At 49.7% G+C, this 27801-nt stretch overlaps 1 protein-coding gene across 1 annotated transcript; it reads right to left on the bottom strand.

Annotated features, from left to right (window-relative positions):
* Positions 1–455: 455 nt before the first annotated feature.
* ODAD4 (outer dynein arm docking complex subunit 4) lies at positions 456–27801 on the bottom strand. The gene is made up of 12 exons (XM_067716270.1): positions 27563–27801; positions 25759–25890; positions 25354–25504; positions 24652–24713; positions 24019–24184; positions 22479–22703; positions 22097–22304; positions 16494–16580; positions 9006–9202; positions 5552–5652; positions 3843–3927; positions 456–1189 (listed from the first exon to the last, which is right to left on the bottom strand). The coding sequence occupies exons 1-12, from the start codon at positions 27674–27676 to the stop codon at positions 768–770; spliced, it is 1950 nt and encodes a 649-aa protein (XP_067572371.1). The 5' UTR covers positions 27677–27801; the 3' UTR covers positions 456–767.

Below are 27801 nucleotides of genomic sequence, written 5' to 3'. Positions count from 1 at the left end.
GGTCTCCCTCACTGTGTGATGGCTGAGGCTGTCCCATCCTTATTTCTTCCAGAAAGCCTCCCACAGTGCCCTGCACACAGTAGGTACTCAGCAAGACCAATGGCCAGCAGCTGGGCAGACATACCTCTACTCCCAGGCCTTTCTCTTTCCTCCCCCCTTTAAGCTTTTTGAGCTCCTTGGAGCTCGTCCGTTTCTTCACTCTCCTGAAACCCTTTCTTCTTAGCACCTTTCTCATTTCTTCCATGAGGTCCTTGCACAGGGCCTGGGGAGGAGGACCGCATTTCACACCTTGGTCACATTCTGGGTCAGGCCTTGTTTGGGGGGTCTCCGTGTTTCTCACCTAATCAGAACATCAGAGTTCTGCTTGGAAAGTGGTACCCCATGCCCACTCATTCATTCTCTAAGGCTCTTCTGAGAATGGGTGGGGGTAAGGAGGCAAAATGACAGACTCAGGGTTTGTAAGAGTGAAAGATGCACATTTAAAGGGAAAACAGTAATAGAAAGAGACAGAGGTGACCTGTGGGACCCAGTCCACATGTTTTCCTATTAGAGACAAATCTCAGCTTGAAGGTCCAGTTTAATAAGATCTCCGTGGTCCCTGTGAACACCAGCCTCCTGATCGTAATGCCTACTCGATGGCTTCATTCGTCTTCCTTTTCATCTTTTTCCATTTTTTCAGAATTTTCTGTTATTTCCGGTTCTCTTATTTCTCCCGATTCTGTTTTCCCCAGTGCTCTGGACCCTCTTCTGCCGATTTCTGAAAGTGTCTACTCTAGTCCTTCGGACTCCCTCGTGCTTGATTCTTCTGAGAGGTTTTGGTCCAGTTCTGAAGGCCTCCTGTAAATTTCTCTTGTTTCCCCTCTGTTCACTGCTGTTAGTTTCCTGCCTGCTTCTCCAGATTGTCCCTCGGCAACATCTCCTGGACCTCCCTCCATCGCAGCTGGTCCTTTTCTCCTTGAGGGGCTGGCTTTTTCTACTTCTTCTCTCTGCCTATGTTCTTCTGGTCCACTAGCTGTGATCCCCAGGGTTTCCTTAGACAAGTCACCTTCGGTCTCTTTCTCACTCTCCATTTGCTCCTGCTCGCACTGCTTCATCACCTTCTCGGTGACCTTCTCGGGTTCATCTCTCATTCTCATCGTTTCCTTCTCCTTTGCCATCACTGTTATACTATCCAACGTAGTGGCATCTTCTGAAAAACAAGAGAAAGGAGGGAAGAAAGGTAGAAGTTTGTCCGTCTCCGGGCCTGGGGGAACCCCAGCCTGTGGGGGCCTGTGTTTCTAAGAGACAGCACCCCTTTCCAAAATGAGAAAAGGGATCATCATTTACTGAGCACCAGCTCTGTTCCTGGCATCATGTGAGCAACACAGATTATACCGTTCAGTCATCAAAAAATTGCATAGTGGGGCTTCCCTGGTGGCGCAGTGGTTGAGAGTCCGCCTGCCGATGCAGGGGACACGGGTTCGTGCCCCGGTCCGGGAAGATCCCACATGCCGCGGAGCGGCTGGGCCTGTGAGGCATGGCCGCTGAGCCTGCGCGTCCGGAGCCTGTGCTCCGCAACGGGAGAGGCCACAACAGTGAGAGGCCCGCGTACCGCAAAAAAAAAAAAAAAAAATTGCACAGTGTTACTGATTCGAGTTTGCAGTCGAGGGACCTGAGATTGATAAAGGGGAAATCACACACGATGGTTACATTGCAAATAAATAACTGGCAGAGCCAGGATTTGAACCCAGGACAGTCTGCCCCCAGACCACATTCTTTCTTTTTCCCTACGAGAACTAGCACAGGTGCTGGGAAAGGACAGAGGCTTCTCCTCCAGCATGCCCATTCTGCATTTCCCTTCGTCCCTGGGAAGCATATTCATCATTTGTTGGGAGGTTCCCCGTAAAAATGTGAGCAGATTGTGGTGGAAGTTCGGATGGAGAGCAATTTTACAACCCAAGGGATCTTTGCTCGTTGTTTTTACCAGCTACAGAGAAAAGTTACCAATCCCTTCCTGAGTCTCCTTCCACTTCCTGGAAGTCCTGGTTTCTAAGCCGCCTATAGGGGCTCTGGGTTCAGAGCAGGAAAATGACGTGGTTTGGCCAAGACACATGCAATGCTGCCACCTGCTGTCCGGGAAAGGAAGTGCCCAGCAGCGGCCGGCCTCAGGGCCTTCCGGAGGAGTTTTCAGGATGCCTTTCCCAGCACCCCGTCGGCCAAGGGAGGAGGATGCTTGGAGCGTCTGCCACTTCCCTGCTGTACCCTTCACATTATTGCTTCTGTGGCTTCTGAGCGCAGTTCCAAAGGTGTGTGGAGGCAGAGGCAGATCTTCTCTGAGGGGATCTGGCCACCACGTGGCAGGTGCTGGATAATAAAAGGCTGTCATCTGCCTGCTCAGGTGCCCAGAAACCCCGTGCCCAAATTCCCGCTGCTGTACCTGGATCAGAGAGGGTTTCAGCCTCGGTGCCTGCAAGGGGCTCTGTCCCCCGAGGAGCCCGGAGCCCCAGCCCCAGCTACCCTTTACTGCGATCTGGCTGGAGGGAGGGCCCCTCAGAGGGGCAGACAGAAACTGCACAAGCGTGGGAAAAGCATGGGTTCCAGGGGTAGGCTGCTGGAGACTGGAATCCGCTGTGGGACTTTAACCCCTCTGCCTCCATGTCCACACCCGTAAAATCAAGCACGGAATACTTATTTCTTAGTGCTCTGGGATCAGAGGAGTCGGTATGTATAAAGCTTAGACGAGCGCCTGGCATGCAGGAAGCACCGAGTGGGGGTCAGCTTCTCTTATCATCCCTGCCCCTCTGGGGCCCGTCCCTGGTCCCTGTCGACTCCGTGGGGCCTGGAGTCCCAGCCACTTCCTCTTCCCTCACTCCTTTCATGGGAGCCAGTCAGACAGCCTAGAGCAAGGCGGGGGATCAAAGGCCTCTCTACTCCCTGGAGCCCTCGGGAGAAAGAATGTGATAAGGGCTAGACCGGCCAGCAGGAGCACAGCCCTGCCACCTATGCACCTCAGCTGGCCCTTGGGTCCCCTGCCCCGACCCCTGCGCTGCCCACTGCTGGCCCTGAAGACCAGCTGCCGGCAGCAGGGGAGCGTGTGGCTCTGAGTCAGACTGCTGTGTGACGTGGGCAGATCATTCAGGCTCCAGTGCCCCCAAAACAGTACCTACCTCCTAGGTGGTGAGGACCGAGTGAGATCATTCTGTCTAATGCTTAACCCAGTGTCGGGCCAGTGGTTAAGAGCCCCCACAGTGTAAGCTACTGTCATTCCACCTCTGTGTCTGCTCCTGCTGTTTCCCACCGGAAATGCCCTCAACCTTCCATCTTGTATCTGGAAAATGCTTGGGCATCTTTTGGAGCCTGAAGCAGAAGATTCTCCCTCTTGGAAGCATCCCCTACCTCCCCACAGAACTGGGAGCGCCCCTGCCCGGGCCCTCACAGCAGAGCACTGTCCCCCTGCACAGCAGGCTCCGGTGCAGGAGCCCTGGTCGCTGGCAACTCTAATTGCCTGGCTCTCCCACTGGGCTGTGGGCTCCTCCAGGGCAGGGACCGAGCTTCTGTCTCCTCCCAAATCTCACACCTTCCTGGCACGTGACAAGCGCTCAACAAATAGTTGATGAATTGATTAAAGAAATACGGGAGTACTGAAGAAATAGGGCAGACAGCACGGGTTCTGACCCCAGCCCGAGGTCTCCCTCTCCTGTCCCAAGAAAGGCTGGGGTTGGTGGCGGCACTGAAATCAGAATACTTGGTGAGCAGTGCCAAGCTCCCGACCGAAGGAATGGCAGGAAAGCATGGCGAAGACTGCCAGAAGGAAAGCAGAGGGAGCGTTCTGAGGTTGCCGTCTTCGGGGCCCCAGAACTCACCTTTCTCCTTCTTATCTTTGAGTATCTCCCTGTAGTTGGTTTTCTTCAGCTCTTCAATGATGCACTTGTTGACATCGTCCAGGGCCTGTGGGTGGCAGAGGAGCTGGTGAGCTCTCTTAACCCCGTGTGACCTGTCGTTTCCCCACCCAAGCCCCAGCGCCAGGAGGCAGGGCTGTGCAGAACCCTGCCCCCTCCCCTTTCCCCTGGCTCCTCTGAAGACTGCCGCCCTGAGGTTAGTGGATACTATGCACTTGGAACTCCCCACACTAAGTGGTATGAGAGATAGCGCGGCTTGCAGGCAACTCAAACTCATTTCCCTCGGGCTCAGGCCTGTTCTGGGGGGTTGCGTCTGTCTACTGAGTCCCACCTTTTTACCTAAAGCTTCTCTTGGCTTCAGCCAGCGTAAAAGAGACAAGGCAAGCCCTTCAGCCCTCAGCCAGGCAGCAAGCCACGGAAGGGACTCAGCCACACCCTGTGGCTGGGGGCTGGCCTGCCTTCCGGGGGGCTCCCACGGTGTCTGCAGGACGCCCGGGGACCTGGAACTCAGCCTGTGCGCATCTTGAGGGCAACTCTGCCCTCTTCGTCGCAGCCCTCCCCCTGACCCCCCCACCAGGGCAGAACACCACTAGACACTCAGGAAACGTCTGCCGGGCCTGGACTCTCTTGTGCAGCGCTGGTCTGCCCCCCTCGTATGCTTTCCTGCCTGGAGATGCCATTCCGGGGGGTGAAAGGTCAGGGGCCTGATCCCATGAGGAGCCACTTAGGGCCGTGGGTCCATTTGGCTTGACAGGCGCTTCTCTTTGCCTCCTTTCAAAACCTGCCCAGCCTCCAAGGCGACCTCAAACCCTCCTTGAGGGGAAAGGCCCAGCCCTGCCTACCCACTGAGGCTCTCACGCTGCATCCCCTGGTCCCTGTCGCACGGGTCAGGAACGAGGGCATTGCGTTCTAAGCTTCCTGTAGACACCCCACTTCCTGAGGGCCGGGACCACGGTCGTCACCTTTGGTGCAGTGATGGGAAGACTTTAGATCTGCACCGTGTGGTACCCAGAGGCCTCACGTGGCTATTGGGCACTTGAAACATGGCTGGTGTGACCGAGGAACTGAACCATAACTTTTACTTACTTTTAATTCCTTTTACTCTAAATGGCTGCCTGACGAAGCAGCGGAAGTGGGTGAGGCCATCACGCTGATTTCTTACTGACTCCTGGGGGGGGGGCGGGGGATGGGGGGGCTGGTACTTTTCAAACCGCAAGTCCTAAAATGTGCTTAGAAGGGCTCAGCCGGCATTAAAGAAAAGGAATGAAAAGAAAATAGAACAGAGTAGGAAATAGCGTACATAGTAAAGGTAAATATGTTTTGTGAAACTTTCTATTTTTTGTCTGTTTTTTCAAAGAAAAATATGTGTATTGAGGTGAATTCTCTGGCAGTCCGGTGGCTGGGACTTCGAGCTTGCACTGCCGAGTGTGCGGGTTCGACCCCTGGTCTGGGAACTAAGATCCTGCAAGCTGCGCTGCAAGGCATGGCCCCAAAATGAGAAGTTCACAGCATGGGCACTGGCTGGGCTGCTGTATAAACTGATGGCGGTAACAGTGGAAAGCCACTGCCCTACCCAGAATGTGCCCTGCGGTTGGGGGGTGAGAAATATCTGGGGCTGAGAGCCCGGGGGGCCCACCCAGCCCCAGAGCCGGCCCAGCGGGGAAGAGGCTCACGTTGATGATGGCCTGCTGTGCCTGGCTGTTATGGACGAGCTTCGCTCTCTCCAGGGCCTTCTCAAAGTTGTTCACTGCCGACTGGAAGTCTCTCAGCTTCACTGAAGAGCACGAGGGAGACAGGTAGATTGTGACATTGTGTGCTGCACGGTGCGGCTGCCCTGCAGGTGCCAGCGGCCCTCGGGAGCAGCCCCAGGCGGGCAGCATCTGGGCCTCCCAGCACCACCCTTTCCAGACATTCCTGGGTCCCCACCCAGGACATTTCTGGTCCTCACCGCTAAGGACCAGAACCTGAGAAGCTGAGCCTTGGATGTCAGGTGCAAAGAGTCAGTGAGGGAAGGGGTCTGTGCCCACATCATGCATCTCCAGGGGGACAACTCCATCTTGCCCCACCTTTAGATTGTTCCAGAAAAGATCTTTTTTTTTTTTTTTTTTTTAATGTTCACTCAAATTTGTTAAGAACACTGTGGAGACCAAACACATCTGGACGGGCTGGCTGTGACTCGTGGGCCAGCGGCTGGGACATCAATGCCCACGCTGGTACAATCCGAACCCAGAGAGGAGGCAGCTCCCCCGAGCTCACTCACCGGACAGGTTAGTGCTGGGCCAGGGATGACGGCCTATGGACTGATTGACTGCCCTTGAAAAGAGGTTAATTTCAGGAAGGATGGAGAAAAGTGCTCACCTGCCAGGGTCTGGGAACACCACACTCCACTTTCTTTGCACACCACTGCTTCCTCTTATCACTGAGGACCCCAAGATCCACCCCTCCCCATGAACTGCTTTGGGATCCCCGGGGAGAGAAGGGCCTTGTGTCCATAAGTCAAACGGCAAAAGGCCTTATATCTGAAAAGCAATTCTAATATAGTTCTGAAAGTCTGTGGAGTCACAGTGAATGAGGTCAATACATATTTCTTTTTCAAACACATTTGAAAAGAAGGAAAGTCACTGTAATCCCTCAGAGACCACCCTGAATAAATGTCGATGTCATTCGGACACCGCAGGTCGGAACAGGAGTCATAAAACTTACGGGAGTGACGCAGTAAAGGCCGTTCCTTTTAACTGAATCTATAACCTGGAGTTAGCTTCATTCTGGGGGCCCTTTTCCTCTTCTTTTCCCCCCTCTGTGTATCCACAAATCTATACATTTATATTTACATTTTCGTTGAGCCATAAATCGACTTTTCTAAGGATTGTAATTGTTTCTCATCTGTGTTAGAAACACTTACGGGAAGCTGACGAGAGGGCAGGAAGGAAGAAATGAGTGTTTCTGGAGTGCTCGCTATATGCTAGCTCTAAGTGCTTACACGCCTAAGTATTACCTTATTTCTTCACACCGACCCTCTAGGTACCTACTATTGATATAATCATCCCTATTTACAGAGGACGAAACTGAGGCACAGGGTGGCATTTGCCAGGAGGGCCCAGAGCCCAAGATCTGCCCGCTCGGCTGTGTTGCCTCTACAACCCAGTGGCTCTCGGGCTGCTGCACTCGATTGGAACTAGGATCGCGCAAGCCCTGCTGCACAGACAAAGAAAGAAAAGTCCTCACAGGAACAGGAAAGAGTTCTAGGAAAAGACACAGTAACCATGTCTTCCCCAGTTTACAGTTTTCAAGTGGTTTTCTCTATGTTTTTAGGAAAGAATCTACAAGACGTAACGAGGCCCAGGAGGCCCTGTGGATCTGGCCCCTCACCAGCCTCCTCTCTCCAGACTTTCCTGGCCCCCAGCAGCTTGACACTGATCTCCTTCAGTTTCTTAAATCAGCCAGACTCCTGCCCACCTCCCTAAATGCGGTCCCTTTGGCTGAAAAGTTCTGGCTTCAGATCTTGGAACAGCTGGTGCCTTTGCATTCTTAATGTTTCTGCTTAAACGTTACTCCTCAGGCATGCGGGCAGGATAGTTACCAGTTTTGCTCCCTACTGTATGCCCAGCTTTGGTGCCTAGAAGGTGCCAGGTAAGCATCTGTGATGTGAATAAGTGAATGTGTGGTAAGGCCCCTGATCAGAGCACCTATCACGCTTCCTCCTTCTCTGGGGTCAGCTGTGTGCCCGGAGCAGGGCAGCTCAGCACAGCGATTAGAAGCCCGAGCTCCACTGCTTGCTTATTACTGTAAGCTATTTGTTTTTTAAGTTCATATTATGAAACATTTCAAATATACAGAAAAGTCGGAGGAATAGTATCACGAGCCCCCATTACTCATCACCCAGCTTCAAATATCATATGACGTCACTTGTATGTGGAAGCTTAAAAAATGATACACATAGGGCTTCCCTGGTGGCGCAGTGGTTGGGAGTCCGCCTGCTGATGCAGGGAACACGGGTTCGTGCCCCGGTCTGGGAAGGTCCCACGTGCCGCGGAGCGGCTGGGCCCGTGAGCCACGGCCGCTGAGCCTGCGCATCCAGAGCCTGTGCTCCGCAACGGGAGAGGCCACAGCAGTGAGAGCCCCGTGTACCGCAAAAAAAAAAAAAAAAAAAAAAAAAACCGCAGGAAGAAAAAAGATACACATAAACTTATTTACAAAACAGAAACTGACTCACAGACTTAGAAAACAAACTTACCAAAGGGGAAAGGTTGGGGGGAGAGATAAATTAGGATAAATTAGGAGGTTGGGATTAACATATACACACTACTACATATGAAACAGATAAGCAACAAGGGTCTACTGCACAGCACAGGCGACTCTACTCAGTGCTCTGTAATAACCTATATGGGAAAAGAATCTGAAAAAAGAACAGACCTATGTATACGTGTGACTAAATCATTTGGCTGTACACCTGAAACTAACACAACATTGTAAATCAACTATACTCCAATATAAAATTTAAAAATTGTTCAAAATACCAAAATATCACCAATCTTGTTTCATCTGTTCCTCCTCACCCCTGCCCCTTGCTGTTTTTTAACAACTTTATTGAGATGTAATTCACTTAGTATAAAATGCACCCGTTCGAAAGTATACAGTTCAATGATTTGGGGTAAATTTATAGGCTTGTGCAATGATCAGCACAACCCGATTTTAGAACTTTTCCATCACCCTAAAAAGTTCCCTCACGTGACCTGGGGCAATCTGCTGAACCCCGTGGAGTTTCCGTTTCCCCAACTATAAGAGGACAATGATGCCTCCATCCCTGGCTTGCGTGGTGATTAGGTACAAGAAGGCACACGTAAAGGCTACCGAGGCAAGAGGAGTGGAGCTGTTTTCATGACCACATGACACTGTGCTGGTCTGCAGATGACTTCCTCAAGGGCAGGGCAGCTCTCAGGGGCCCCCAAGCCCTACCTGAGCTTAGCTTAAACTAGGCACTACATACGCTGGTCAAAATGCAGGGGTTTAGCCCCACTCTCAGAATCGGAACTCTCAGCGCAGGGATACACTGGGATGGTAAGTTCAGGCCACGGGATTCCCGGCCCTGACATGGGAAACGTAGGGTGGTCCTCATGGGGCCCATACCTTGTGCCTGTGCCACCAGAACACCGGCGTTCAGCTGCCACTCGATGTCCCCTTCTTCCTCGGCGCACTGCAGGGACTTCTCACCATAATTCTGGGCCTGCCAGGCCTGGTCCAGCTCCAAGTAGCAGCGGCCAATCTCGTGGAACAGCCAGGTCTTCTCCAGGGTGCTTTTGGCCAGAGGGATCTTCTCCTCCCATCTGGGGACACAAGAACCAGGGTCGGCTCCTTCCGCTCAGGCCCTGCACTCGGCCATAGGAGGCCGGGCTTCCTACTGGTGGCAGAAGAAAAACTGTTCTCCAACTACCAGTCCTTTTAGAAACGGGGGTGGAGCTAACAAGCATTCACATATTTTTAAACTACCAAAGTTATTTTGGTACATCTATGGGACTGGCTTTGATGATGCAAGGGTTGAAAATAATGTTTGTAAAACAGGATTTGAAATAACATAATAACATTTAAGAATATTATTAAGCACATGTAAGAGAAAATCAACACAGAAAAAAGACTGGAATGAAAAAACAAAATATCAATAAAAGTAAGAGCAGGATTAGAATTAGTACTTGTCTTTGGGTGGTGGGACTGAAGACTTTTTCTTTTACTTTTCTATATTTTCCAAATTAATATTTTAACATTAAGCACGTATACTATAAAACGTTTTATTATAAAAAGATACAGCGATTGGTTCAAGAGGGTGGAGTAGAAGGACGTGCTCTCACTCCCTCTTGTGAGAACACCAGAATCACAACTAGCTGCTGGACAATCATCGACAGGAAGACACTGGAACTCACCAAGGAGGATACCCCACATCCAAAGACAAAGGAGAAGCCACAATGAGACGGTAGGAGGGGCGCAATCACAATAAAATCAAATCCCATAACTGCCGGGTGGGTGACTCACAAACTGGAGAACGCTTATACCACAGAAGTCCACCCACTGGAGTGAAGGTTCTGAGCCCCACGTCAGGCTTCCCAACCTGGGGGTCTGGCAACGGGAGGAGGAATTCCTAGAGAATCAGACTTTGAAGGCTAGTGGGATTTGATTGCAGGACTTTGACAGGACTGGGGGAAACAGAGACTCCACTCCTGGAGGGCACACACAAAGTAGTGTCTGCATCGGGACCCAGGGGAAAGAGCAGTGACCCCAGGGGAGACTGAACCAGACCTACCTGCTAGTGTTGGAGGGTCTCCTGCAGAGGCAGGGGGTGGCTCTGTCTCACCGTGAGGACAAGGACACTGGCAGCAGAAATTCTGGGAAGTACTCCTTGGCATGAGCCCTCCCAGAGTCCGCCATTAGCCCCACCAGATAGCCGGGTAGACTCCAGTGTTGGGATGCCTCAGGCCAAAAAACCAAGAGGGAGGGGACCCAGCCCCACCCATCAGCAGACAAGTGGATTAAAGTTTTACTGAGCTCTGCCCACCAGAGCAACAGCCAGATCTACCCACCACCAGTCCCTCCCATCAGGAAACTTGCACAAGCCTCTTAGATAGCCTCATCCACCAGAGAGCAGACAGCAGAAGCAAGAAGAACTACAATCCTGCAGCCTGTGGAACAAAAACCACATTGACAGAAAGATAGACAAGATGAAAAGGCAGGAGCTATGTACCAGATGAAGGAACAAGATAAAACCCCAGAAAAACAACTAAATGAAGTGGAGATAGGCAAACTTCCAGAAAAAGAATTCAGAATAATGATAGTGAAGATGATCCAGGACCTCGGGAAAAGAATGGAGGCAAAGATCAAGAAGATGCAAGAAATGTTTAACAAAGACCTAGAAGAATTAAATAACAAACAAACAGACATGAACAATACAATAACTGAATTGAAAACTACACTAGAAGGAATCAATAGCAGAATAACTGAGGCAGAAGAACGGATAAGTGACCTGGAGGACAGAATGGTGGAATTCACTGCTGTGGAACAGAATAAAGAAAAAAGAATGAAAAGAAATGAAGACAGCCTAAGAGACCTCTGGGACAACATTAAACGCAACAACATTTGTATTATAGGGGTCCCAGAAGGAGAAGAGAGAGAGAAAGGGCCTAAGAAAATATTTGAAGAGATTATAGTCGAAAACTTCCCTAACACAGGAAAGGAAATAGCCACCCAAGTCCAGGAAGCACACAGAGTCCCATACAGGATAAACCCAAGGAGAAACACGCTGAGACACATAGTAATCAAACTGGCAAAAATTAAAGACAAAGAAAAATTATTGAAAGCAGCAAGGGAAAAATGACAAATAACATACAAGGGAACTCCCATAAGGTTAACAGCCGATTTCTCAGCAGAAACTCTAAAAGCCAGAAGGGAGTGGCACGATATACTTAAAGTGATGAAAGGGAAGAACCTACAACCAAGATTACTCTACCCAGCAAGGATCTCATTCAGATTCGATGGAGAAAACAAAAGCTTTACAGACAAGCAAAAGCTAAGAGAATTCAGCATCACCGAACTAGCTCTACAACAAATGCTAAAGGAACTTCTCTGAGTGGGAAACACAAGAGAAGAAAAGGACCTACAAAAACAAACAATTAAGAAAATGGTAATAGGAACATGCATATTGATAATTACCTTAAACGTGAATGGATTAAATGCTCTAACCAAAAGACACAGGCTTGCTGAATGGATACAAAAACAAGACCCATATATATGCTGTCTACAAGAGACCCACTTCAGACCTAAGGACACGTACAGACTGAAAGTGAGGGGATGGAAAAAGATATTCCGTGCAAATGGAAATCAGAAGAAAGCTGGAGTAGCAATACTCATATCAGATAAAATAGACTTTAAAATAAAGAATGTTACAAGAGGCAAGGAAGGACACTATTTAATGATCAAGGGATCAATCCAAGAAGAACATATAACAATTATAAATACATATGCGCCCAACATAGGAACACCTCAATACATAAGGCAACTGCTAACAGCTGTAAAAGAGGAAATGGACAGTAACACAATAATAGTGGGGGACTTTAACACCTCACTAACACCAATGGACAGATCATCCAAACAGAAAAGTAATAAGGAAACACAAGCATTAAATGACACAACAGACCAGATAGATTTAATTGATATTTATAGGACATGCCATCCAAAAACAGCAGATTACACTTTCTTCTCAAGTGCGCACAGAACATTCTCCAGGATAGATCACATCTTGGGTCACAAATCAAGCCTCAGTAAATTTAAGAAAATTGAAATCATATCAAGCATACTTTCTGACCACAATACTATGAGATTAGAAATCAATTACAGGGAAAAAAAGGTAAAAAAACACAAACACATGGAGGCTAAACAATACATTACTAAATAACCAAGAGATCACTGAAGAAATTAAAGAGGAAATCAAAAAATACCTAGAGACAAATGACAATGAAAACACGATGATCCAAAACCTATGGAGGCCGGGCTACTCCACCCTCTTGAACCATGGGATGCAGAAAAGCAGTTCTAAGAGGGAAGTTTATAGCTGTACAAGCCCACCTCAAGAAACAAGAAAAATCTCAAATAAACAATCTAACCTTACACCTAAAGGAACTAGAGAAAGAAGAAGAAACAAAACCCAAAGTTAGCAGAAGGAAAGAAATCATAAAGATCAGAGCAGAAATAAATGAAATAGAAACAAAGAAAACAATAGCAAAGATCAATAAAACTAAAAGCTGGTTCTTTGAGAAGATAAACAAAATTGATAAACCATTAGCTAGACTCATCAAGAAAAAGAGGGAGAGGGGCTTCCCTGGTGGCGCAGTGGTTGGGAGTCTGCCTGCCGATGCAGGGGACACGGGTTCGTGCCCCGGTCCGGGGGGATCCCACATGCCACGGGGCGGCTGCGCCCGTGAGCCATGGCCGCTGGGCCTGCGCGTCCGGAGCCTGTGCTCCGCGGTGGGAGAGGCCGCAGCGGTGAGAGGCCCGCGTACCGCAAAAAAAAAAGAAAAAAAAAAAAAAAGAGGGAGAGGACTCAAATCAATAAAATTAGAAATGAAAAAGGATAACGAACACCACAGAAATACAAAGCATCCTAAGAGACTACTACAAGCAACTCTATGCCAATAAAATGGACAACCTGGAAGAAATGGACAGATTCTTAGAAAGGTATAACCTTCCAAGACTGAACCAGGAAGAAATAGAAAATATGAACAGACCAATCACAAGTAATGAAATTGAAACTGTGATTAAAAATCTTCCAACAAACAAAAGTCCAGGACCAGATGGCTTCACAGGTGAATTCTATCAAACATTTAGAGAAGAGCTAAACCCACCCCCTTCTCAAACTCTTCCAAAAAATTGCAGAGGAAGGAACACTCCCAAACTCATTCTATGAGGCCACCATCACCCTGATACCAAAACCAGAGATACTACAAAAAAAGAAAATTACAGACCAATATCACTGATGAATATAGATGCAAAAATCCTCAACAAAATACTAGCAAACAGAATCCAACAACACATTAAAGGGATCATACACCATGATTTATCCCAGGGATGCAAGGATTCTTCAATATATGCAAATCAATCAATGTGATACACCATATTAACAAATTGAAGAATAAAAACCATATGATCATCTCAATAGATGCAGAAAAAGCTTTTGACAAAATGCAACACCCATTTATGATAAAAAGTCTCCAGAGAGTGGGCACAGAGGGAACCTACCTCAACATAATAAAGGCCATATACAACAAACCCACAGCAAACATCATTCTCAACGGTGAAAAATGGAAAGCATTTCCTCTAAGATCAGGAACAACACAAAGATGTCCACTCTCGCCACTATTATTCAGCATAGTTTTGGAAGTCCTAGCCACGGCAATCAGAGAAGAAAAAGAAATAAAATGAATACAAATTGGAAAAGAAGAAGTAAAACTGTCACTGTTTGCAGATGACATGACACTATACATAGAGAATCCTAAATATGTCACCAGAATACTTCTAGAGCTAATCAATGAGTTTGGTAAAGTAGCAGGATACAAAATTAATGCACAGAAATCTCTTGCATTCCTATACACTAATGATGAAAAATCTGAAAGAGAAATAAGGAAACACTCCCATTTACCATTACAACAAAAGGAATAAAATATCTAGGAATAAACCTACCTAGGGAGACAAAAGACCTGTATGCAGAAAACTATAAGACACTGATGAAAGAAATTAAAGATGATACCAACAGATGGAGAGATATACCATGTTCTTGGATTGGAAGAATCAATATTGTGAAAATGACTATACTACCCAAAGCAATCTACAGATTCCACGCAATCCCTATCAAATTACCAATGGCATTTTTTACAGACCTAGAACAAAAAATCTTAAAATTTGTATGGAGACACAAAAGACCCCGAATAGCCAAAGCAGTCTTGAGGGAAAAAAACGGAGCTGGAGGAATCAGACTCCCTGACTTCAGACTATACTACAAAGCTACAGTAATCAAGACAATATGGTACTGGCACAAAAACAGAAATATAGATCAATGGAACAAGATAGAAAGCCCAGAGATAAACCCACGCACCTATGGTCAACTAATCTATGACAAAGGAGGCAAGGATATACAATGGAGAAAAGACAGTCTCTTCAATAAGTGGTGCTGGGAAAACTGGACAGCTACATGTAAAAGAATGAAATTAGAAAACTCCCTAACACCATAAACAAAAATAAACTCAAAATGGATTAGAGACCTAAACGTAAGACTGGACACTATAAAACTCTTAGAGGAAGAATACTCTTTGACATAAATCACAGCAAGATCTTTTTTGATCCACCTCCTGGAGTAATGGAAATAAAAACAAAAATAAACAAATGGGACCTAATGAAACTTAAAAGCTTTTCCACAGCATAGGAAACCATAAACAAGACGAAAAGACAACCCTCAAAATGGGAGAAAATATTTGCAAACGAATCAACGGACAAAGGATTAATCTCCAAAATATTTAAACAGCTCATGTAGCTCAATATTAAAAAAACAAATAACCCAATCCAAAAATGGGCAGAAGACCTAAACAGACATTTCTCCAAAGAAGACATACAGATGGCCAAGAAGCACATGAAAAGCTGCTCAACATCACTAATTATTAGAGAAATGCAAATCAAAACTACAATGAGGTATCACCTCACACCAGTTAGAATGGGCAACATCAGAAAATCTACAACAACAAATGCTGGAGAGGGTGTGGAGAAAAGGGAACCCTCTTGCACTGTTGGTGGGAATGTAAACTGATACAGCAACTATGGAGAACAGTATGGAGGTTCCTTAAAAATCTAAAAATAGAACTACCATATGACCCAGCAATCCCACTACTGGGCATATACCCAGAGAAAACCATAATTCAAAAAGACACATGCACCCCAACATTCATTGCTGCACTATTTACAATAGCCAGGTCATGAAAGCAACCTAAATGCCCACTGACAGACGAATGGATAAAGAAGATGTGGTACATATATACAATGGAATATTACTCAGCCATAAAAAGGAACGAAATTGGGTCATTTGTAGAGACGTGGGTGGATCTAGAGACTGTCATACAGAGAGAAGTAAGTCAGAAAGAGAAAAACAAATATCGTATATTAATGCATATATGTGGAACCTAGAAAAATGGTACAGATGAACTAGTTTGCAGGGCAGAAATTGAGTCACAGATGTAGAGAACAAACGTATGGACACCAAGGGGGGAAAGCGGCGGGGGTGGGGGGGTGATGAATTGGGAGATTGGGATTGACATGTATTAAACTTTTATTTTAAAAGAAATATATGTATTTTAATGTAAGAAAGATACAAGTGGGTAGGTAAACACTCACAGGCCTGTGTCTTTTGGCAGCTAGACACCAGGGGCCAATCGGGAAACCATATGACGTGGAACAGAAGGCTCTGGTGATCAAGTCTATTCCAGTCAAACCACGAAGGCCTGAAGGACAATTTCTCTCTGTGTGGTCAAGCCCGCTCCCGAGTCTCCCTGGGGCTGAGTCACCCCACTGGAGCAGGTCACCAGCCCCAGGGCTGGACATGGAAAGTCCAGAAGTTAAGCCCTCTGGAGAGCTCAGACTCCATTCCCAGTGACCCCATGTGACTGCACAGACGGACAGAATAACCGCTGAAGGGCTCCCAGAAGTCAGTGGTCCACCTGGTCCTGAACTTGCCCAAAGTAAGGGTCACCTGGAGTACTTGTTAAAGTCAGATTCCTGAGCTCTAACCCAGACCTGGAGAATGAGAATTTCCAGGGGAGAGGCCCAGGAATTCATACGCCTAACAAGTGTCCTCAGTGACTCCTGTCACTGGGAAATTTGGAGAAAATAATGATTCTATTCTATTAATTAATTTAACTGATGAGCCACAGAGTTTACAAAGTGGCTTGCCCCTGGTCGCTGAGCACAGCCAGGAGCCAAACTCTGGTCTTCTGATGCCTCTTTGCCTGACATCCTGCCCCAGCCTGGGAGTCCAGTGGGAGGGTGGGATGTCCTGGCCCCAGAGTAGGGAGGGGACAGTCCCGGGTCACTCACGTGTCAATGGCTTGCTGGAATTTCCCAACTCTGGCAAAAACCCTGCCAATGTTGTCCAGGGCCCTGGACTTGGCATCAGGAAGATCACTGTGGGGAAGAAGCAAGACAAGGCCATTCTAGGCACTACGGAAACTGAAAAGAAGGCAAAGACGGGCCAGTTGGAGGGACGATGCCCAGGCTGGCAAGGCTGCGGTACCCAGGCCCTCTTGAGCCCTGTGGCCGGGAACGGACATTATCGGGACTTTTCCGGAGGGCAAACAGGCAACAGCTTGCAAAGATATCCCTTTGGTCCAGCAACTCCCCTTCTAGGAATTCACCTCCAGAATATAATGTAACAAGGACACTCAATAGAGTGTTGTTTGTAGTAATAAACAGTGGAAGCAATCTGAATTCAATCAGTGCAATTTTTTGTGTACGAAAAAAGTCCCTGATATATTAAGTTAAAAAGTCAGATTATGGGAGCACATACAACGTCCGTTGCCCCATTAAGTGTTAAAAGTGAATGTGCGGGCCTGAAGCAGAAGCTGTGCTCAAAGCTCTGACAATGGAGGAAGGGGCCACGAGCCCGGGAGTGCAGTAACTGCAGCTCTAGAAGCTGGAAAAGGCAAGGAAACAGATTCTCCCCAGAGCCTCTGGAAGGAGTGTGGCCCTACCAACACCTTGATTATGGCCAGGGAAACTGCCTTCAGACAGCCAACCCCCAGAACTATAAGAGAATAAGTGCGTTGTTTTAAACCACCAAAAAATAAGTAAATAAATTAAAAAGCGGGCATTTTAAAAAGAAATGGAGAATCTAAATCTAACTATTAACAGTGACTGCCCAAGGGAAATGAGAGTATGAAGGAAACTTTTAATTTATCCACATAATCTACATTTTTTTTTCAGTATTCACGTGTCATCAGAAAAGTGATGAATATATTTCCATAAATGGGGGGGGGAAGGGATGGAGGGGGAGTTTGGGGTTAACAGATGGAACTATTATGTATAGAATGGATAAACAACAAGGTCCTACTGTATAGCACAGGGAACTATATTCAATATCCTATGATAAATCAGGTGGAAAATAATATGAAAAAGAATGTATATATATTTATAACTGAATCACTCTGCTGTACAGCAGAAATTAACACAACATTGTAGATCAACTATACTTCAGTAAAAAAAATTTACACCTTAAAAAAAAAGGTATTTCCATAAAGAAAAGGCAATCGCTCCCCCCTACACTGGTTCTTTACTATTACCATATTACCATATGAACATTCGGATCTGTTAAAAAATACCTCCTTCCCAACAAATAAACCAAGAAAGCCCTCCCCCAACCGCAGCCCCCTCCCTCAGCATCCCTCCCTGACTCCCTCCCTTCTCAGGCAAGCTCCCCTTCTTCCCTTCGCCCCTCAGCCCCTGGCCCACAGTGGCAGACTTCCTCGTCTTCCAGGAAACCCTGCTCTGATTTACTCTCCCCACCGTGGCCGCGCTGCCTTTTAAATGCAAACCTGACCAAGCCATCCGTCTACCCGCGGACATACCCACATCTGTCTGCAGTCTCAGCGAAGCTCTGTGTGTGCAGGCAAAAGGGAACAGCCTCAGTGTCTGTCCGCAGCGATGCAGTTACCTACGTGCGTACTGTGGGTGCCGAAATACCTTTCTATGAAGCTATTCGAAGAATGAGACATTCCTTTCCAAGGCACGTTCTTTTTTAAAAAACCACATAAGTGAGTCACTTCTGTTTTAAAAATCCTATGTACGTGTACGTGCACATAAATATGTAGGTAAATACATTGCAAAGGGGCCAGGGGGACGCATCTCAACGCGGCCCTGGGGAAGCGAGGGAGTGTGGTGTTGAGGGCTGTGGGGAGACTTAGCACCACACAGCTCTGGGTCGAGCACAAGGCCGTGGATGGGTGTGAAAACAAAGCCCTCATCGGCCCTCACTCCTTCCGGCTAGGTCCTCCCTCCTCACTCCCCACAGGTCCTGGCCCCCCTGCCCAGCACACGAGCCGCCGTTCCCCCAGCCCTCCACCCCTGCCCTGTCCCTCTGCCTAGGGAGTCACCCCTCTTGTCCTATCTTTTCCTTCCCTCCTCCCTGAGGCCCCCTCAGCTCCTCTCTCTTCAGCTTCTGGGCCACGTTTACTGCTCTGATGTCAGCCTCCCCTTCCAGAGTGGGTGCTCTTTTCCGGTGTGAATAGACAAGTTGAAATACGTTACTTTGTTCATAACAATAATGTGTACTGTTATCTTTGACAGTGGTGGGACTGAGAAAGCCTGCCATCCAGTCATCCACAGAGTAATCAGAGAAAGGAATTGAGGGCTGGGGTCACTGAAGAAGCTGCTCAGACAAGTCGGGATTTGAGCTGCGCCTGGAAGGATGGTGGGCTTTGGAGGTGGGGGCAGGGTTGATTCCACTGAGGACACCCGTGGGGCGCACAAGTGAGACTCATGGGTGAGACTGGCGGCCCGGGGACTTCCCTGGTGGTCCAGCGGGTAAGACTCCAGCGCTCCCAATGCAGGGGACCTGGGTTCGATCCCTGGTCGGGGAACTAGATCCCGCGTCGGGGAACTAGATCCCGCATGCATGCCGCAACTAAAAAGATCTCACATGCTGCAACTAAGACCCAGAGCAGCCAAGGAAAAGAAAAAAAAGACTGGAGGCCCGTTTGTGGATGTTGCAAAGGAACTAAGCTTGTTTAAGGAACACCTCTGTTTGCTTCATCAGCCAGTTAGCGCACATGCATCACATGCCCATTACGTGGCAGATGCTGGGAAGAGAAAGGGAGTAGCAAAGTCCAAGGTCTACGGGGCAGGCGAGAAACGTACGGCGTGTGGAGAGGGAGCACGAGGAGGGCTGCTAAGTCACTCTGGGGCACATGGTGGGCTTCCCCCAAGAAAAAACCACTTCTTTACAATTTGAAGGATGGGGAGGAGGGAGCTGACGAAGAAAGGGCTGGCAAAAGAGAAGGCTGAACAGAAGCAGAGCCGAGAGGTGCTGGCCAGGGCTCAGGATGCCCAAGGGCCCGGAGAGAGCCTGGTCAACCGAGGTCAGGGTAAGTCAGGTCAGGAAGGACGGTCTGAGCTGAGCAGACCCGGGCGCTGGAACTGTCTCCCGACCACTGGCTTTGTTTTGCACAGAAGGGCCAGCTGGGCGGCAGGAAACCCAGGTCGGAGGAAACAGGCAAGAAGTGAGGAAGGTCTGGACTGAGTTGTGGGAGGGAAAGAGAGAAGGGAATGTTTTAATTTATTTTTATTTTAATTAATTATTTATTTTGGCTGCGTTGGGTCATTGCTGTGCGCGGGCTTTCTCTAGTTTCTCTATTCTTCATCGTGGTGTGCGGGCTTCTCATTGCTGTGGCTTCTCTTGTTGCGGAGCACGGGCTCTAGGCACACAGGCTTCAGTAGTTGCGGCGCGTGGGCTCAGTAGGTAGTTGTGGTGCACGGGCTTAGTTGCTCCGCGGCATGTGGGATCTTCCCGGACCAGGGCACGAACCTGTGGCCCCTGCATTGGCAGGCAGATCCTTAAGCACTGCACCACCAGGGAAGTCCGGGGAATGTTCTCTTGATGGCAGGAGGAGGCGTGGATGGGCCACGGCGGGCTGGCGTGAGCGGTGAGGGGAGGGAGGTGTCTGGGAAGCCACCTTGGCTCCTTCCTGGGGACTGAGTGGCCACCAGTGCCACCTTCACGGATAGGGGGCCCTGAAGCAAGAGATTTGGCAGGACGATGAGGGGCTCCACTTTGGACATGTTAAATTTGGGGCTCCTGTGGGACATCCAAGTGGAAACGCCTTGGACTCTGTTGCATATGCAGGTCCGGAGCTCAGAAGGGAGGCAAGAAGTAAAGATTTATGTCTTTAGGGCACGGGAGAACGTTGGATCCAAAGTGCTGTATATACTTATTTAATCCTCAAAATCCCCATGAGTTGGTATTATTATGCCTTCATTAGAGATGAGGAAACTGAAAGGGTCAGCAACTGAATCAAATCCACACTGCTTCTAAGTGCCAAAGGCAGGAATCAAATTCAGGTCTGTCTCCAAAGCTGGTTGTTGTTTGCTTGTTTTCTACTCCTGGAATGGCCAACATGTGAGATTCCTGCTCAGCGCGGTGAGGGCAGGTGAGAAATGAGCTGGGAACGGACGGACGGCTTCTAGGACTCGGACGAGCAAGGGGGAGAACACAGGTGCCGGGCGTGTTCAGGAGATCCGGTTTGGCCCAGAAGGGTGGACTGACATTGGAGGGCTGTGCAGAAGTGGGTTCCGAGAGGGCCCTGAGTGCCAAGTGAAGGCATTTGCTTTTAACCTGCAGGAGGTGAGGGCCCAAGGCCTGTGTGTCAGCAGTGGAAGGACAGTCGACAGGTGAAAATCAGCATGTCTCTGGAGGTGACGTGTGGGAGCAGCTCGAGGCAGGGAGAGGTGAGGGCTGACCTGAGAGGAAGTGGGAGGATGGGAGGGACTCCCCTGGCGGTCCAGTGGCTAAGGCTCTGTGCTCCCAATGCAGGGGGCCCGGGTTCGATCCCTGGTCAGGGAACTAGACCCCGCATGCCACAACTAAGAAGTCTGCGTGCCACAATAAGAGATCCCACATGCTGCAACTCAGACCCAGTGTGGCCAAAATAAATAAATAAGTTTTTCAAAAGTTAAAACAGAAATGGGAGGATGGGAGACTGAGAGAGGCTCAGAACAGTGGGGTGAGTAGAACCGGGCAAGAGAAGGTCACAAATGACTCCAGAGGTTAGAACCAGGGTGCCCAGAAAGCGATGGTACCCCTGAGAGGGGCCATCAAGTCTCGGGAAGAGCTGGTTCCCGAGAACCAACACAGCAGTCATCACGGATACGCAGCGCTGTTCTGAGATCTTCATGTAAACTTCTGCATGTCGCCCTCCCTGCTACCCTATCGGGTAAGGGCTACTGTTTTGTCCATTTGACAGAGGAGACCCAGGCTGCAAGAGGTTAGTTAAGTGCCTGCCTAAGGCCCCACAGCTGGGAGGTACAACTTCGAAGCCCAAGCTCTTAGTCAGTGCCATGGTTTCCGAGGCCCTGCTTGATCCAACCCCTACCTGCTTGGTCCAGTCTCCTCTCGGCCTTAAGCCCCCTCCTGCCTACCTCTGGGCCCTCCCACAAGCCAAGTGTGTCCCCAACACCCAGTCAAGTCCTCCTGGAATACACTTTTCGTAGCACCGGGTCCTGTACTTTTTCCTTATGACACTTATCACAGTTGCAATTTATTAGCTGTGTCACTTTTTGTTTTATCTCTGCGGGGAAATGAGCCTTGTGTCTGGTCACTGCTGTGTTCGCAATGCTAGCAACATCTGGCATGTCTGGAGTTGATGAATGCTTGTGGAGATGACATAAAAATAAAAATATCCCTAAGAGCCAAACCACTGGGAGCTTCTTGGAGTCTGGGGCCACTACCTTCCTTTTGTGGCAAAAAAAAGCTGACAGTCTAGGCGTGCCCTTGTCCTGGGTAGGTGGCTCCTCCCTCTGGGGGAATCCACCTCAGGCACGCAGGGCAGAAAGTGGGAGCTCAGCCACCAGCAGCCCTGGCAAAAGGCCGAGACGTAGCCCCCGCCCCAGGCCTCGGCCGCTTGGCCTTCCAAGCCCTTGCAGGCACTCACTATTCCTTGGCGATCTCCAGGTCCTTCCTGTGGCTCTGCAGGGCTGCCACCATCTGCCCCAGCTCCATCTGGGCGTTCCCTATGCAGCTGTGCAAGTTTCCAACCAGTTCGTCCTTGTTGGGCACCTCCTCTTTGTTCCATTCCAGAACCTTCTTCAGCACTTTTTCAGCTTTCTGAAGGCTGCCTTCAGCACTGCCGCTGGTCAGCACTGGGAAGGGAGAGAGGCAATATGGAGCGGGGAGCAGCCCCCCCACCGGATGACAGGGGGGCCCACTTCCCCCTCCAGATTCCATCCACAGGCCAGCGAAGCCAGGGGCTCCTGCTGCCGTGCGGCTCTGTCCCCACCTGGCCACAGGCCCGCCCTTCTGAGAACACCACCCACACATGTCAATGTCCTCCAGGCTCTTGAGGATGTAGCGGGCCGCCTGTGAGGGCCGGCGCTTGCGGTCCCCCAGCCGCTTCTCTTGCATCAGTTTCCTGTCCCGCTCCCTGGCGTAGATGGGCTTCTGCTGCCTCCAAAAGTCACTGCGCCTGTCCAGGTAGTTGACGCCCGTCATGATGAGGTCCTCCACGGTCAGGCCGTGCTTGATGGTGCCTCTGATCAGGTCTGTGGGCAAGGGTGTGGGGAGGCGTCTAAGGGGAGTCACCTCCTCTTGGCTCAGGGTCTCCCTGTGGGGACCTCTCCCTGGAATTGGGGGACAGTAATGAAAGCAAGAGCACATGGGTGGGACAGTGGGTCTAACTGGGTCCAGACGAGGCCATAGCCCCCTTCTTGAGGAACTCTCATGGCACAGGGCTTCGAGCATAGGCCCCTTACGACAAGACATGAGGAGCTAGCAGAAGCAGCAGCTGGTAGACAGCTTTCTGAAAAGCTCCCAGCCCTCGCGGCTCCCTTATTTCAAGCTGTGTCCTCACAGAAGACAAAGTAGAAACGCACAGCCTGCTCCAGGTCGCCAGTGACAAGCAAGCCCCCAGGTGCCAGGTGTGACAGTGCAAGCCGGGACCCGGAGGGGCATGCCCGAGCTCTGCCCACCTGCCTAACCAGAGGTCAGAGCTGGGAGCAAAGCTGCAAGGCCACTTGGGTAATGCTCCGGCCACCTCTTCCTTCCATGGAAGCTCCTCTGCAGGGAGGGAAGCATCCAGGCCTGTTACAGAGGAGTTGTGCCAGCAGTGAGGCTGCCCCTGAGACGCACCCTGCCGGGAATCCTACACAGGACCTTGGGAAGTCAGTTCTGGAGAAAAGGCATTGGCTTCAAGGGTGACCCCTGCTCAGGCTCAATAGCTAATGGCAACACTCCCACCACCCATGTTTATAGGAGACAGTCATATAATGAATGTCTAATGAGGAAATAGGCTCCGTCCTATCTCCTCTCCCTGCCAGCATGGTGTGGTGGGAAGAGTGCTGCACTGGAGGTTAGGAGGCCTGGGCTCTGCTGCCAACTCCACCACTAGCTTGCTCGTCACCTTGGACAAGTTACTCCCCATTCGGGCTCTAATAAAAGGAGGGATTAGAGAAGATGAGGTTTTAGGACATTATGGTTCCACGGTCCTAGGATTTCCCTTCTAGCACCTCCAAGCTGGATTCCTTTGCCCTCTGTACAGACTGAAGGCTCAGGGGATCCCCCTCTGGGGACCGCAGTGGTAAATCTTCGGCGTTCCCTCCCAGGGTACCATAGCACTTAAGAGCTCTGGTTCAGAAACTGGACTTCTTGGATTCAAATCCGAGAGCCGTGTCACTGAGTTACTTAACCTCCCTACGCCTCAGTTTCCTCATCTGTAAAATGAGAATGGTAGCAAAACCTTTCCAGAGGAACGTGTCGGCAAATATCCTTTGAAAGGCTCTGCCTCTGGCTTATACGTTAAGCATCCACCCCAGATTTCCTTCGCCCCGAGTTCCCTGTTGCAAAAAAAGTGTCTGAAACCTTCATCCAACAAGAGCTTCTCCAGATACTCCTTGTCCACGTAGAGCTCGCCCAGGAGCTGTCGGATGGTCTTCTCGCTCTTGAGCGAGCCCTTCCGCTTGGACTCTCTCTTGGGATGGTGTACGAGCTTTCTCACGGGATGAGGCTTCTGCTGGGCTTTCACGCTCTGGGAATACGGAGCAATACCCAACAGAGCCTGAGAAAGGAGCCTGGAGCACCCAGCCAAGGTCCCCTGAGCCTGTGATCCCAGACCGCTCCCTCCAGGACCTCCGTGGGCTGAGAACCATGGAGTGTGTCTGGTCCAGGAACAGCTACACTCCCAAAACCCCTCAGGAGCTGGGGCAGAATCTCATGACTGCCCGCACTGGCCAGGAGCTCATCACTCCCAGGCACGAGGGCCGTTAAGACTTGTTTTTTTATTGGAGTATAACTGCTTTACAGTGTTGTGTTAGTTTCTGCAGTACAGTGAAGTGAATCAGCTCTATGTATACCTATATCCCCTCCCTCCCAGCACTGCCCCATCCCACCCCTCTAGGTCATCACAGAGCACCGAGCTGAACTTCCTGTGCTCCTCAGGCACGTGTGGCCTCTGCCTTCCGAAGGAGATGATGTCAGAGCAGCCAGGGCCCTTACCTCCGCCTGCTTGCTTATGAAGGACAGGTCCCCTTTGTTCTCCAGCTTAATAGAAGAAGGACCTGCAAGGACAAAAGCTGGGGCTCAGGTCGGCCGGGCCCCCAGGCACAATCTATCACATATTTTATGTGGAAATAGTTGCCTTTGGCAGGAGGATGGTGGAAGCTGGCTAGCAAGCAAATGGTTCAACACTCTCCTAGGAGTCAGGCAGCCCCCACTAGCCTAAGGCCACAGCAGGCCCTGGGCACCAGGGGTGCTCTCCACTTCCACACTCTGCCGCCCACAGTGGCAAGCTCTCCACCCACCCCCACCCCCACTAAGCTGATGGGCAGAGCCAGCCCTTGGTGCGTATGAGGTAAGGGAGGAAGCCAGGGACCGGGGAAGGCTGGGCTCAGGACCTCATTCTACCCTATGACACCAGGCCAAAAGAAGCCCTACTCGTCTGTCTTGGGGTGAGTAAAATGGTGCTTCTCATCTGGCTTTGGAGAGAACCAGACACTGCAGTACAGCGGATCGGGGGACTGGTCTTCCCAGTGGACAGTTCCTAATCCTCAAGGAAATCATGAGCGGCCAGATCCACGCTTGGGACTCCCTGTAGCCCTTCCGGGGGTGGCTGCCCACCCAGTGCACCTCGGGCCTTCCCCCAAACCTAAGGATTCCAGGAGCCTCCTGGATAAGGGCAGAGGCCTCACGGTCACTCACTTCCCACTGAGTTGTTGATGGCCTCCTGGGCTTTCTGAATTCCAACTCTGAATTCCCGATCGGGCCTCAGCTTGTAGCCTCGATGATAGAACACCAAGGCAAATTCAAAGTCTCCCATGGTGTACAGGGTCTCTGCCTTTTGTAAAATCCCCTGAAATGAGAGCAAGTCAAATCAAGGAGGGCAGACGAGGCCTTCTAGGACTCAGGTGTGGTGGAACAGAAGGGTCCCTGGCTTGAGGATAAATGTTGGGATACAGGGGCAGAGAGCCAGGCAAGTAACCTAGGAAGGGAAACGGCAATCGACTCCAGGCAGTCTGGCTGGTTCTTCAACCAGTACTAATCAGAGGCTGCTGCAGCCGGTGGCAGTGATGAAGAAAGAGTGAGTCCTCCCACCCTTACGGTCACCTTGCAGAAAGTCGGGTCGCCCTGGAGTGAAGCCTCAGCGTCTGCTAGGGATTTCTCCAGCTCTCCCATCCTGAGGAAGCACTTGGAGCGGGCAACCAAGCAGTTCTTATCTCCATTCTGAAGGTGAAGAGCCTGAGAAAGAAACCACTCAGATCAACGGGCACCAGGCAGGGTGAGGTAAGAAGCCGAAACGGACACAGCAGCCCAAACCCTCCTGCCAGAGTTTCAAGGGGACTCCACAGGCCAGCAAACAGGTCTTTGGATCTTTCCAGACTAAAAGCAGCGCCACACCGATCTCCGCTCAGTCAACTAGGTTATCTGCATGTGGCTCATCTGGAACAAGGTGAAATCACAAGCTATCGTGGAAACCACTGGTTGAGAAGCGAGAACATGCTACCCTGTGGATATTCGGAATTTCTCCTAGTGTCTGGGATGCCTCCAGTCCACTCAGAATCATAGGGTGTTTGGTGCATAAAAATTCAACCATGAGCCCGTAAATGGCTGCACAACACATTCAAAATACTATTCGGAGGCTAAGCCTTCTGGAGGCTAACAGAATGGGCTTTAGACAATCTGCAACTTGGTTATCCATTCCACGTGCCCTCTCTTCTTACATAGCTTATTTGAGAATGAATCACTATTTCAGGGGGTTAAGATGAAAGTACCGAGAAAATGGAAACTGTGATTTTGGCCCTAAAGTGGCAGCAAATGCTTCCCCTCCTCCCCATGTCCTCCCTTCTCTTAAGATCATTACCATAGTCTGCAGTGTACTGTCCTTCCTGAGGCATCAGACGGTACCCGCCCCTGTCTAAGACCTTCCCACTTTTCCAGGAAGAGGAAGTGGCTACTTTCTTTCCTAGAAAAGCCCACTTCTCACCTAAAGCTGTAGGCCCCCAGGATGTTCTTTTCTCACTACCTGAGCTTCTCCAGGATGAAACAGGATCCAGAAAGAGGAGAATGCGCGGGGCAGGGCCCCTGAACTTAATTGTTGGCCCATCCGATCAATTATTTTTGGTTTTAGGATGTGGTTGGTGATGCAAAGGGCCAAAAGACTCTAGGTAGCAGTTGAGAAGCTTGACTTTAGGGGGAGCCTTCGGACTGGTTACAGGGCTATCCTACCACTCACTTTGTACCAAGCGGGCTATTTGTTATAAAAGAAACAGTCATAAAAACATACAGAAGCTTATTTGGGAGACAGTACAGTAGAGTATGGTGGTTAGCACCTCAGCAGTTAAGTCTGAGTGCCTGAGTTTGAATCCTTCCTCTGCCACTCGTTAGTTCAGTGATCTTGGGCGTGTGACTCGACTTCTATATCAGTTTCCTCATCTACAAAATGGCGTAATAACAGCACCTCCCCCATAAGCTTGCCACTTAACAGTACGCCTGGTATCTTAAAATAGCACTCAATCCCCTTAGGGTCGAGTGAAGCTATTTATACTACAGTAAAGTTTTACGATGTTAGTTATTCACTGACCACCTTCCAGAAGCAACCGTGTGCCAGACTTCACTTCTGCAAGCAGCGTCCCAGCCACTCTCCCAGCCAGCTACGGGAAACTGAGGAAGGAGGCCAATCGCGAAACATTTGAGTAAAAAAGTAGGAGACGAGGTCAGTGTTAACACAGAGGTTGGTTACTAACAACCAGGCAGAAGGCAAGTGGGAATTGGTAGAAAACGGCCAAACAGGGGCTTATCTGTCACAGATGTGCATCAATCAGTAACAGTGGAATAATGGAAACAATAGGGTGGTTCAGGAATCATCAGGACCTCAGTGATGGGTGGCTGATAGGTTCGGAGCGCGACTCACGTTGCTGAAGCTATGGGCGGCTTTAGCGAACTCCCCGCACAGATAGAGCCGCTCGCCCTCCGCCATGTAAGAGGTGAAGGTGCTTGGCAGGCCTTCAGTTTCTGGGTCCGCCATGGTGACGCAATTCGGAGACGATGAAGCGGAGAAACGGAGGAAAAAAGCCTGAGAACGTCTGTCTGGCTTGTGGAACCTCCGTCTCTTACCAACAGGGAGACGTAGACTTGCTTCCGGCCCCGCCC

The sequence above is a fragment of the Pseudorca crassidens genome, chromosome 19 (genome assembly GCF_039906515.1).
Source record: "Pseudorca crassidens isolate mPseCra1 chromosome 19, mPseCra1.hap1, whole genome shotgun sequence".
NCBI classification, from domain to species: Eukaryota; Metazoa; Chordata; class Mammalia; order Artiodactyla; family Delphinidae; genus Pseudorca; species Pseudorca crassidens.
This window is presented reverse-complemented; position numbering and strand designations above follow the sequence as displayed.

Coding starts and splice junctions, on each gene's coding strand:
- ODAD4 (XM_067716270.1), bottom strand. CDS start 27,676: ATGGCGGACCCAGAAACTGAAGGCCTGCCAAGCACCTTCACCTCTTAC. Junction 24,714..25,353: donor CATCAACAACTCAGTGGGAA/GTGAGTGACCGT, acceptor TTGTCCTTGCAG/GTCCTTCTTCTATTAAGCTG. Junction 5,653..9,005: donor TCTGGTGGCACAGGCACAAG/GTATGGGCCCCA, acceptor CGTGCTCTTCAG/TGAAGCTGAGAGACTTCCAG.